Source organism: Acanthochromis polyacanthus, chromosome 14 (genome assembly GCF_021347895.1).
Source record: "Acanthochromis polyacanthus isolate Apoly-LR-REF ecotype Palm Island chromosome 14, KAUST_Apoly_ChrSc, whole genome shotgun sequence".
NCBI classification, from domain to species: Eukaryota; Metazoa; Chordata; class Actinopteri; family Pomacentridae; genus Acanthochromis; species Acanthochromis polyacanthus.
The window spans coordinates 12,745,070-12,758,775 of record NC_067126.1 but is presented as its reverse complement, the minus strand read 5'-3'; the positions used below and the strand labels follow the sequence as shown (position 1 = coordinate 12,758,775).

The 13,706-nt window shown below is 42.5% G+C and overlaps 1 protein-coding gene across 1 annotated transcript in view; it reads left to right on the top strand.

The window, feature by feature from the left end:
• pdia5 (protein disulfide isomerase family A, member 5) overlaps positions 1 to 13,706 on the top strand; it is a 109,002-nt gene that overhangs the window by 76,558 nt on the left and 18,738 nt on the right. Inside the window, 3 exon segments of the mRNA XM_051958999.1 lie at positions 6,915 to 6,985; positions 7,673 to 7,839; positions 8,395 to 8,522. Coding sequence (XP_051814959.1) covers positions 6,915 to 6,985; positions 7,673 to 7,839; positions 8,395 to 8,522 — 366 coding nt within the window.

Genomic DNA, 13,706 nt, shown 5'->3' with positions numbered 1-13,706 from the left:
GAAGGAAGAAATAATAAACCGCTTGAAATATCATCGACTGTACCCTGGGGGTGCCATTCCATGCATATATGGCCTCCCCAAAATTCATAAAGAAGGAGCCCCCCTCAGACCTATCATCAACAGCATAAACTCTGTCACCTCTATCATCGCCAAACATGTAGCCACCATCTTGGCCCCATTGGTAGGGAAGAATCCTCACCATGTACAGAACTCCATGGACTTTGTGGAAAAGGTGAGAGGACTGAGACTGAATACAGATGAGACCATGGTAGCCTACGATGTCACCTCCCTATTCACATGTGTTCCCACAATGGAGGCGGTGGAAACAGTGAGACAACGGCTTCAACAAGACAACACCCTCAGCGACAGAACAAACCTCAACCCAGACCAGATTTGCCAACTTTTGGACCTCTGCCTGAACACCACCTATTTCCGGTACAGAGGGAGCTTCTATAGGCAGAAACATGGATGTGCCATGGGCTCGCCAGTATCTCCTATTGTGGCCAATCTATACATGGAAAAAGTGGAACACAGGGCCCTGACCTCGTTCAATGGAGTAACGCCGAGCCACTGGTTCCGATACGTGGACGACACATGGGTCAAGATCAGAATTCATGAGGTACAAACTTTCACTGAACACATCAACTCTGTGGACAGCAACATCAAGTTCACCAGAGAGGATGTACAGGACAACATTTGGCCCTTTTTGGATTGTGAGGTCCGCATAGAAGAGGACAGAAGTCTGAGTGTTGGGGTATACAGGAAACCAACACACACGGACCAGTACCTGATTTTTGACTCTCACCATCTCCTGGAGCACAAGCTCGGAGTCATCAGGACCCTGCAACACAGGGCTGACAAGTTACCCACAAGCACCCAAGGCCAGGAAAAAGAACACAAACACCTGAAAGGGGCACTGAAAACTTGTGGATACCCTGACTGGGCCTTTGTGAAGGCTCACACAAGATCCAGAAAGGAGAACAACCCAGTGAAGACGGAAGAGAAGAAGAGCAGGCGCAACAATATAGTGATCCCATATGCGTCTGGTGTGTCTGAAAAACTGTGGAGGATTTTCAACAAACACCAGATCTCTGTCTTTTTTTAAGCCAAATAACACCCTCAGGCAAAGACTGGTCCACCCAAAAGACCCCACACCACACAGCCAGAAGTGCAACCTGGTGTATGCAGTTAAATGCAGCGAGGAATGCTCAGATCTCTACATAGGGGAAACCAAACAGCAACTTAACAAGCGCATGGCTCAACACAGGAGAATTCCTCAGAACAGGATTCGGCAGTCTCCTCTACCTTAAGGAAGAAGGACACTCGTTTCAGGACACCAATGTTCAGATTTTGGACAGGGAGGACAGGCGGTTTGAGAGAGGAGTGAAAGAAGCCATCCATGTCAAAATAGAGAAGCCATCTCTGAACGGGGGGGTGGTCTACGACATCATCTTTCGCTGATTTACAATCAGGTCCTTTCAAAACTCCCCAAAAGAACTACTCAGCAGACTCGTGCTAATGACCACCACTAGTACACGAGGGCTCAGTGACATCTGTGCATTTCAATGACCCCCACCGATACTCACAACGAGTCTGTCAGACGAGTCTTGGTATTGGTCGTTGGAATAATAGCCCTGAACACACCTCAAAGAGGTTTAAATGCTGAGGCAACACCAACCACCACCAGAACTGAAGAAGCCTCTTGGATGAGAGGTGAAACATCTTCAAGGAACTTTCTTAAAAGTCCAGTGGATTGATTTAAACAACTTTGGATTTATAAAAATGACCTTTTCATGTCAAGGTTAAAACAGATTTCTACAAAGTAAAGTAAATTAGTTAAATATATAAAAGATGAAATAAGTAATTGTGGAAGTATTCACATTCTTCAGTGTTTAGTAAATTAACATTTGGCTACAATTTTGCATCATTCTTCTTGCATAACTGCTGAAGCTCTGTTAGGTTACAAGGATCATGAGTAAACAGCCACAAACTCTCATGTATTGAGCTCTGGAGTCTGACTCGGCCACTGCAGAACATTCAACTTGTCTTTAAACCCATTTTTGAGTATCTTTGGCTGTATGCTTCGGGTCATTGTCTTGCTGAGGGAAAAAAAGTCTTCCAACAAGTTGCAGTGCTCTTGCAGACTGTTGTACTTTGCTGCATTTACTTTACCTCCATATTTACAAGCCTTTCAGGGCCTGCTGCCGATTTTGTGATGACTGGCAGTGTTTGGTGTCTCTTCCGATTACCCAAAAGCTCAAATCTAATCTCATAAGACCAAAGAACCTTCTTTCACTGATTTTAGAGTCTCCCTCGGATCTTCTGGTGAAGTATAGCTGAGATTTAACTTCTTCACAGTGGTTTTCTCTTTGCTGCTTTGAGCCGCTAGAGTCAACTTATACATGTGCCATATTACTTCCATTCTCAATGACAGAATTAATTGTACTCTAAAACGGTAAATCATCTTGCATATTCCACCAGACTCATGATTTTCAATAACCTTTTTGAAGAGTCACTTGGAGTTGACTTTGCTTTTGTAGTGTAGTCATTCACCAATGACTAGACCTTCCAAATGCAGCTCTTTATTGTACAATCACTTGAAAACTCATTCGCTTCACTCAGATTAACTCTATTCACAAATTTTGTGACTTTTACCACCAATTACCTGCACCCGTGTTGAATTAGGTGACTTGCTTAAAAGGAGGGGACGGTTATTCAATCACTTGTCTTAGATTTTATATTTTATTTAATTGACAGTACTTTCCAGAAATCTGTTTTCACTTTGGCATAAGTCTGTTTTTTTGTAAATTCCTTTCAAAACAGCCAAACTTTATACAGTGGTCCCTTGTATATCGCGGGGCCCGAAAAGCCGCGATATGGGGACATATTGTAACCCTTAAATATTGGTCGTCTCACCCATCTCCAAGGCTGTAGGTCAGGTCGGTTACAATTAGTTTGTGTTTTTATGCTCATGTCTTTTGCTGTCTTTCATGCTAAACATCCCCAGCATAACAGGACAGTTTTCTGCAGGTTTTATTCACCACTCAGCACAACAACACAGACCGCTCTTACCGGCACAACATAAATAAAAACAAAATAATAAACAAAATAAAGTAAATGCAAATGAACACAATAATTAACAAATCCGATGCTAGAATGTTTACTTGATGATATACTACCTAAAGTGTGAAAAGATCAGACTTGATGTTTGTGGTGGTCAGGACAATTTGCTAGAATGTGGAATCCCTTCCTAAATTACGTTCAGAAGATGACAGTGTAGAATGTTTGTGTTTATTTGGAGAATTATATTAATGTACGCTCTCCCCTTTTTCTTTTTTTTCTTTTTTTTCTTCCCAGTCAGTTGTGCAGAATTTAGCATGTACAGAGTTTCAGGGCAGTGGCTTAAGCTTTTTTTTTTGTTTTTTATTTTATTTTTTTTGTTGCTGTTTTGTTTTTGTTTTGTTATTTTTTTGGGAAAATATTATGTCACTCTTGTTATGACTGTATTTTTTAAAATGGGATAAAGCTTTAATAAAAAAAAAAAAAAAATACATTTTATGATAACTCCACCAAGGAATGTGGTGGAATTATATGACGATCAGTGTATGTTTCTCTGTGAATCTTGGTCTGTCCCTGGCTCATTATACTCAAACGGCCAACGGATTTGGATGAAATTTTCAGGGAAGGTCAGTAATGAACACAAGACCAAAGTGGTTAGCATTTTGCATGGATTGTGGCGTATAGTCCTGGATCCCGGGTTTGTTAAAGATTTCCCATTACGAGGATATTGTGGCTGGCACACGGCATTTACTGTAACCATGACAAGAAATAAACGTGGCCCAGCCCTTGCTGACACTCATGTGCTCCTTCTACCAAATCTGCCGTTGACGACTTGTCGGAATTGATACAAGGAACAATTGACTGATTTTTTTAAATTGTGGGGGTGTTTCTGATTCTCATCACATACACTATATTGCCGAAAGTATTTGCTCACCTGCCTTGACTCGCATATGAACGTAAATGACGTCCCATTCCTAATCCATAGGGTTCAATATGATGTCGGTCCACCTTTTGCAGCTATAACAGCTTCAGCTCTTCTCGGAAGGCTGTCCACAAGGTTTAGGAGTGTGCTTATGGGAATTTTGACCATTCTTCCACAAGCGCATTTGTGAGGTCACACACTGATGTTGGACGAGAAGGCCTGGCTCATCAGTCTCTGCTCTAATTCATCCAAAGGTGTTCTATCGGATTGAGGTCAGGACTCTGTGCAGGTCAGTCAAGTTCATCCACACCAGACTGTCATCCATGTCTTTATGGACCTTGCTTTGTGCAATGGTGCACAGTCATGTTGGAAGAGGAAGGGGTCATCTCCAAACTGTTTCCACAAAGTTGGAGCATGGAATTGTCCAAAATGTCTCAGTATGCTGAAGCATTCAGAGTTCCTGTCACTGAACTAAGTGGCCAAGCCCAGCTTCTGAAAACCACCCCACACCATAATCCCCCCTCCACCAAAACTTTACACTGGCACTTTACACTTTTGGCAAGCACCAAACCCAGACTCGATCCATCAGATTGCCAGATGAAGTGCGATTGGTCACTGCAGAGAACACGTCTCCACTACTCTAGAGTCCGGTGGCAGCATGCTTTGCACCACTGCATCCGACGCTTTGCATTGCACTTGGTGATGTATAGCTTGGAATGCAGCTGCTTGGCCATGGAAACTCATTCCATTAAGCTCTCTGTGCACTGTTCCTGAGCTAATCTGAAGGCCACATGAAATTTGAAAGTCTGTAGCAATTGACTCTGCAGAAAGTTGGCAGCCTCTTGGCGCTATGCGCCTCAGCATCCGCTGACCCCGCTCTGTCAGTTTATGTGGCCTACCACTTGGTGGCTGAGTTGCCGTCGTTTCCACACACTTCCACTTTCTTATAATAACAGCTGACAGTTGACCATGGAATATTTAGGAGCGAGGAAATGTCACGACTGAATTTGTTGCACAGGTGGCATCCTATCACAGTTCCACGCTGGAATTCACTGAGCCCCTGAGAGCGACCCATTCTTTCACAAATGTTTGTAAAAGCAGCATGCATGCCTAGGTGCTTGATTTTATATGCCTGTGGAAGTGCCCCATGGAAGGATTGGAACACCTGATTCTGATTATTTGGATTGAGTGAGCGAATGCTTTTGGCAATATAGCGTATATCCCGCTACATATCTAGGTCACGCGATTCACGCACACATGCATAACACACGACTGAGTTCAGCACATTTCAGAGAATGAACAGTCTTGGCAGACTATTGCGCTCTCTTAGTGTTTTTCTTGTTGATACCATTTTTAAGGCTTTATAAACCCTACCCACACACCTCACATCACCGCAGAACAACACTATGCAGCGATCAGACGTCTGTGTGAAATGGACAGGGCCAGAACTGAATGGCTCTATACCGTATGTGCTATTACTCAGGGCGGACAGAGGAAACTGGTTGCTGAGCCAATCAGAAGCCCAGCACTGTACGCTGGTCACTATGCACCGTGGGAGTTCGGGGTGTTGGGGATTTAAATGCCATTATTGTGGTTAATGTTAGTGTTCTAGTGTTATTAGTAATTTATGTTTATTGTGTTTTTGTGGTGTAGTCAGCCTAGGTAGTTTGATTAAATGCTGTGTTGTCAGGACTGTGAGTGTGAAGTGTAGTGTGTTTGATGACTTCCTGCCACATGTATATCATAGTCTGTGTCAAAATGAAAGCACCAGGCACCCAGGCAATTATAATGTATCTAAAGAGTAGGTACGTGTTGTCTAGTGTTACTTTTGAATGCAGCTTGCCACAGTAACTACTGTAGAAAAAACATCTGTACTGAAAAATTCTGCGATATAGTGAAATGTCTGTGGAACCAAACACAATCCATTAATCGGCAATATAGTGAGATTGTGAGAAGTGAACAGCGATAGAGTGAGGGACCACTGTATATATTTCGGTATACGTATATGCAGCTGTACACACACCTTGTTTTTATCTTTCATTGCAGTACTTATCCATAGTCACTCGCACTGAGCTCTGAGTCTTAACTCAGTTTGTCAGTAGCATGCTTCTCAGACACAAACATACACCCATGCCCCATGCAACATGTAGTAAATAATCAGACAGGACTTACCTCTCCTTGTAAACATGAGAGACTCTTGCTGTCTCATTTACTGTTTCACCCTCAGCATGCCAGCAAAAAACCCTCTGACAAACCAGGGTGAAACGGCAAGACACCAGAGATTACAGATGTTGACACATTGATTCAACGAGACAGCTCTGAGGATGTAATACTGTGCAAAAATTGCACCATTAAACCTCCTAGCGTTGGCTCTATAGAAGTCGGCTCTTCAGATATATGATTATTCTTAGCGTGTGTGTTTTGCAAAAACTTGGAGGTAATTCTGAATCGAGAAAATCTCTGTATTGGCTGTGAGTATTTTACATAATGGGCTCCTTGACTGGAGCTGGCTGATACTTTTTACAGATTCACTGGTTTAGATTTGTTAGTTGAACTGAAATTAAAGTACATACAATACACATTTTATACAGAACATTTTTAATTAAGTTTTGCTCCCATTCTGTTGTGTTTTTATTTTGTAATTCTATATATAATGCATTCAGTTTGAACTTTGAATGTAATTTGATCCTTATATAGGTTTACATTTACTTGCATGTTTTCTGTAGGACATCCTGCCTCACTGCATATCTATACTTCCAGCGTTTAATACAAAATTCTGTGGCATTACTACGCAAAAGTGTTTGTTTAGTGCTGAGCTGAAAACTGTCAGATATGTTGTTATGAAATATTTTTTACTCTCAGCACCAAATATTATATCAGCCTCAGAAGTGCCTCATACGGTCTGGCTCTAATGTGTGATTTGTATTCTTAGGGTGTGGCCACTGCAAGAAATGAAGCCAGAGTATAGATGAAGCTGCCTGAAATACTCACAAGGGCGCAGATGTAAGTTTCACGACCTTTGCTTGTGTTTACATGTGTACAGGATTCATGTCTCCGTGTATTTTCTATCACAGCTCTAATGAACACTCAACATTACACTAGCGGTGCTGCATTAGCAGATCCTAATAATCCTCCTCTTGGCTGAAGGTTGTTGGCTGTCGCCACTGAAATGCTGGTCAATCTTTCCAAAAGCCCAGCTTTTGATGTGTTTCTGATTAGTTGGGTGTGCTCCTCACCCTCCCCTGTTCATCAGTTTGTCCTCTGTGGTATCTAACACTCCTCAGCCAGGGGCAGGGTCTATAAACTCCAGCCTGGTGACTGTCACAATTATCTCATCCATGAGCGTCCCCAGCCCGATGCTTGGACCTTGTCCTTGTGGCTTTCTGCCCAGTGCTGGAGGTCAGTGGGAAGAGCCTGGCCATTATCTAATATGGGATGGACGGGAGCCACTCTAACCCTAATCTCTTAAGACCCAGCATATCATTTGTTTTCTTTCCGTGCTCCTCTACTACTGTTACTGATGCACTGCTTTTATATCACAAACGGTGCTCACTTGCTACTAAAGTAGTCAGTGTCATGTATCAGATTTCTTCTCAGGAAACTTTAATTGTCTAGTTGGAGAGATACCTCTGTAGCTATTATTTGACTGAAGTCCTATGTGACCTAAAGTTTGCCATTATTTCTCAGCAGAGTCCTGGCGTGTTGGCAGCAGTGGATGCCACAGTGCACAAAGCTGTAGGAGATCGTTCAAGATCTCCGGTTTCCCAACTGTTAAGTTATTTTGAGGAGTGGCGAGGAGAAGTACAGCACCTGCCACAGCCCGAAGCCAAAGAGAAGATCATCGAGTTCCATGCACAGTGAGTCACTCACCTACAGGCAGCTCAATCTGTGCTAATACAAACCTTTCATGTGCAAGGTTAACATATTAACACAGGCTCAAGTCCTGACCTTAAACATTTCAACTGTGCTCTCTTTTTTCCTGCAACCAACTATCTCTCAGTTGTTATATTTGAAAACAGTTTAGTGAAGCAGTGATTAGCTGCAAGCACTGTTTTTCTAAGACTTCATCCACTGTCATGGAGTAATTCTTCGAAACAGTAACTGAGAAAGTAATGAGCTGCAATGGCACAAGTCCAGCTGTGGCAATTACAGGTTCTATAAAGGCATCGTCTGCGATCAAAGGTCAATGGACATTAATTTTTTAGTAGGCTGACATCAGTCTCACTCAATAGAGTGTGATTATGTCATAGTAGTCACATGTTACTCTTGTTTCTCTTTAGAAAAAACAGTATATAATGCTATATATGCCTACTCCATACCTCTATTTATGCACTTTAATACAATTAATGTAAAGCAATGTTTTTGCCTCTTTGTATTGTACATAATAGTTTTTCTCTATTTCTCATCTGCAGTCCTCAGGCACCTCCTCCACCTGAGCAGTCTTGGAGGACAAGCCCTCAAAGTGTCAGCCATCTTGGATCAGAGGACTTCGAGAGCTCTGAAGAAGAAGAAACACGCTTTGGTGTGTTTTACGCTCCGTGTAAGAACCTCCAATAATCTATATGCACTCTACTTAACCTCTGTTCACAGAACGGTTTGAAAAGTACTCCACTATCACAAAGATCTGCTCCTGAAGTTCTCGTTTGTAATTGGCAGCTTTTACAAACCGCTGAATTTCATATGCTTGGCTGTTTAGATCAAAATTCTAAGTGTGAACGAAGTTGTTGCAACCAGGATGATCACAGCTCCACTCTGTTGGACTTGGTGCGATCATAGCCGGGATTTAAATTCAGTGTGCATACGTCACTCTGAGGTTTTGCCCAAACTCCTTATTGCACAGTATATACACCCCACCCAAGCCACAGGGAGTGTGAGGAATGATTCATATAGCTGAGAATAGATTTAACAGGTTTAAAAAAGAGAACAGATCACTTTTCCACTTCTTCTAGAAAGGGCATTATATTCAGACCTGAGAAATATCAGAATTGACCAAAATGTCCCTGTAAAATTCTTATGTGCAAGGGGAATTTGAACCAAAGTGAGAGCGACACAGACCAATGGCAGGCAGACTGAAACCAAACAGGGCTTTATTAACAAAATACAACAACAATATGCCAACGTTGGCCAGAACTCACAGCGGGTGAGGGAGGGGAGAAGCAGGCTCCCAGGGGCGGTAGTCGAGGGGAGGCACGCATCTTCGCTTCCAGCAGCTGGTGGAGCGCGGCAGCAGCGGCTTGAACGACCCGCAGGTCCTCTTCAGGAAACGGGTAGACAGGAGCAGGGGGGCAGGCCAGGCTCCTGCGAATCCAGGGGTCCGGAGGGCGCGCGTTTGTGCCGCAGGATGCGCCGCAGCATGCAGCGGCAGACCTGGGAGGGGCAGGAATGGAGCTGCTTCCGAGGGGGAGTTCCTCATCCTCTTGAGGAGGACGGCTTGCAAGACCTCAAACCAGAGGTTTGCTGGGGGATTCAAGTCCTCTTCTGGAGGACCTCTGGCAGGGAAGGCGGTTGCTCCGGCATCTACAGTCACACCGCGTCTCAGAGACAGAGAAAAAAATGATGAGCCGACACCACATGCCATGTGGGGCCGGTCTATATAGCAAGGTAATTGGATGAGCTTCAGCTGAGTTGGTCTGGCACCTGCTCTGCATCCTCTCATCATATATATTTCTAAACCTGAATTAATTTGTGAACATGCAAACTTTTAAGCTAGTAGTATACACTGAGTCCTATCTTTGCCACCAATTAGCTCAGCTGTTTAACTTTTTAATGAGACTTCTCTAAGGGAAATGCTGTAGTATCTGTCATTAAACTCTAAAAATGATTGATTTAACCTTTAGAACTGCCAAAACTGCAATAGTTACAAGAGCAAGGAACTGTGAAACAAAAAGAATTGTTGGATTTTTAACCTTCCACCTGAAGTACTCATCAATGACCTGCAGTTCAATCAAGAAAATTAAATGAATTTAGCTAAGAATCATTGTCGTACAATCAATTTATCCTACATGTCTCAATTATAATTTGCCAGAATTATATAGTTTGCTCAAAGAATTAGGAATTCTTGAAAAATTCTGTATTTCTTTATGCAACCACAAAGCCTTAGTGACTCAGCTGCAACTAGCAAACAAGTAACACAAATTCAGGTATTTCTCAGCAAACCTACAGGCTGTGCTTACAGAGTAGAGCCCACAGAGTCGATAGGATAATAGGAGATAATTAAAAATGTAAGGAGTTAAATATCTATGTCACATTTTTTTCAGTTGTTGGTATCACCTCTGGACACTTGGAAACATGTTGTGCATGTTGATTCCAGTTTATTCTTCGGTTTTTGTGAAGCAAGTAGTCAAAGCAATCCTACTTTCTGTTTTTTTTCTGCTTTATGACTTGAAAACTGTGTTATTCTGCAGACATTTTGAAGGTCTCTGTCCTTCTAGTCTCAAATTTTTTCACTTTTTGTAGAATAGGTAATCAAAGAATTCTTACTTTGCTTTTTCCTTTTTGCTATGATTTTGGCATTAAAACTTCGCTAGACTGCACAAACACGTTCTGAGTTCTCTGCTTCGAGTCACGGTTGTGCTGTTTCCATAGAGATGCAGAACTTTATATTGCAGAATGAGCCCACAGTGAAGAAAAATGTGATTGGAGCAAAAAACACACCCAGAAACTGCTTGGAGGGTTAAAAGGTTGGGGTCCAGTGTCCATAAAACTAATCATCTGCATTCATCATAAACAATACCAAAAGGCAGTGGGAATGCAGTGCCATGAGCCTGCCTAATTATCAATGCACATGTAGACACAAACGCATTCACCTCTGTCCCTGTTTTTTTGCCCTTTGTATGGTGCCATAATTGGGTCAAAAGTCACGAGCACGTAACTCTCTCTCGCATGAGAGAGTGTTACGCGCGCGCGAACACATACCCCACGCGAGCGGGAAAAAGTCTCCATGGGTGCAAAAAACGTAGCAATGTCTCCGCAGCGCGTAGGAGGCTCCTCGCGCGTGGAGACATTGCTACGTTTTTTGCACCCGTGGAGACCTTTTTCCACTCACGTGGGGTACGTGTTTCACGCGCGCGTAAGACATTCCTACGCGTGTGCAGACCAAGCTCCGTGCGCCCAGTGTCTCACGAAACTGTCCTCCTGCGTGGGTGAAGCTCTGATCTACGCGCGTGGGGAGAAGACTTTTGAACCTTTGTGGGCGGATACCAGTGCTCGCCACAACCTCCCTATGATTGGCTGTCTGCGACAGCAAGAACTCACCCCCCACATGGATGCCACTGTATACCAGACGGGAAATGGTTGTGGAGCAGGAATAACACGGGCATCAAGTCTCGTAACACATCTCAACATACACTCAGGAAACGAGCTAACACCATGAAAGGAGCTAAGCGTGGTTAGTAACTAACACCACAATCTCACTATTCTCTGGACGCACACATCTCCGAACACCACACGAACGCGATGATCTCCGCCTCTATGTCTCTCCGCGACGCAGTCTGCCGTCAACATCGGAAGTCAAGCTTGTTGGTGCCAGCATAGACAGGGATGAGAATTTTCCGCGGATCCGCGGAATTCCGCGGATTTTATCATTGCCAGGGTCATTCTTGTGAATCGTCTAAATTCGAGGAGAAAATTTTTTGGGGGTGAGGTATGTTTATGGTCGCGAGTCGTAATATCGAACGGCTGCTAATATCCACCGCGCTGAATGCTAGCTGCCACTCAGTGAGAGCAGTCATGTACAGTACTGTAATCAAATCACCATGAAGTGTAGAGTCCAGGGATGGGAATTTTCCGCGATCCGCCGATTTCATTTGAAGTTTGAACACTTTATTGTCGCTGATACTCCCGTGAGATGGTAACGACATTAACGATAGCTTGTTAACGACGTTTGTAAACGGCCCAGCAATTGGAAGTCGCTGCGCCGCCGCCGCACACAGTAAAGTGGAATTTCCTTTAAGTTTAAAAGGTCTAATATTGATTAATATTCTGTTGGACCATTAATCTTCTTTATAACAAGCACATATATTGTCATTTATGGGTCATCTTAATGCTGCAGCATACAGTTATATTTACATTGTACTTGGGCAGTCTGAGGAATGTTCTTTTCATTTTCAACATGCCCAAATGCATAAATTGAGGTCCATAAAGAAGGAATTCTCCCAGTTTATTGTGAAAGAACACCTTATCCTCATCCAGCACCTCTGGGACAAACGTCAACACCAACTGTGACACAGGTCTTATCTCCCAACGACAGTGTTGAACCTCACTAAAGCTCTCATAGCTGAATGGGAGCAAATCCTTGAGGTCGGGGTCCAAAATCTGGTGGAAAAGCTGAACCCAGAAAGAGTGGAGGCTGTTGTAGCAGCAGATTTATGATTTCAGAATTACATGTTCAAAAATGACAGGAGGGTTTAATATTTTCCATATGTACACTACCATTCAAAAGTTTTGGGGTCACTTATAAATGTCCTTATTTTTGAAAGAAAAGCATTTTTTTTCATGAAGACAATATTAAATAATCAGATAGACAGCCTAGACATTGTAAATATGGTAAATGACTGTTCTAGCAGGAAATGACTGATTTTTAATGGAATATCTACATAGGGATGCAGAGGCCCATTTGCAACGACCATCACTCCTGTGTTCTAATGCTACATTGTGTTAGCTAATCGTGTTGAAAGGCTAATTGATGGTTAGAAAACCCTTGTGGTGACCTCAAGCTTTTGAACAGTATTGTATGTGAGAGGAGTTTTATTGCTAAAATGAAATAAAACAGGATTCTGCTCAATACAACTCCTCAAGTTTCAGTCTGGGTCAGCCAGAACTCTGTACCATCCAGTCGATCAAGACAGAGCCTAAATTTATCCCACAATATATTTTCCAAACTCACCAGCAGACGTTACATTAGTGTTGAAAAGCTACCACAGACAGCTTTTGAGAAAAAGAGATATCAAAGCAATAATCTACATACTTTCTTTTAAATATTATTTATTAATGATCGTTTTTGGAGGGCTGATTTTCCTGTAATTTAACCTACTTCAGTAAAGTTTTTATCCAGTCACTCTCAGATAAGCTGCTTTCCTCTTGAGAGGCCTATTTGTCATCACAAGAGTGTTTTCTGCCTTTTCACTTTTCTCATTTCATATCCGGTTGCAACAACTGTTTGATTGCAGTGAACAGTAGAAGAAGAACCGAGCACTTAACATTAGCAGCAAGAGAACAAAACAAATGAGCGGCGCCTGCCAAAGTTGAATGTCAACAGATGTGTGTGTAGAAAAAGATGTCATAACAGCAATCATGCTGTTTGATTGCCGTGTAGTTCAGAAACATCACTCTCTGATGAACAAGATGTAGCCAGAATCAGAAAATATTCCCCCTCTCACATTTATAGTTGTGATGCAGCCTGGTCAACTCTGCATATTGTTTGTCATCTTGTGGAAGTTATCTGTTAATGTGATCTATAGGTACTGGCTTACTGTATATGGATGGAAGTTACAGTAGAGCCAGAGAGAATGTGTTTTACGTCAGCACAAAAGACTGACAATGTCTTAAAACATACGAGTGACCTTGGTAATAACTGCCTGTTTGTAAGATTGTGACTTGACCACCAGCTTTATGTATACATTGGAGAAATTATTTACATAGAAATGATTTTATTTCTATTCTGTACATGTTTGTGACATGAATACCTGTATGAGCTTTTTTTTAGGGACATGAAGATACATATTGT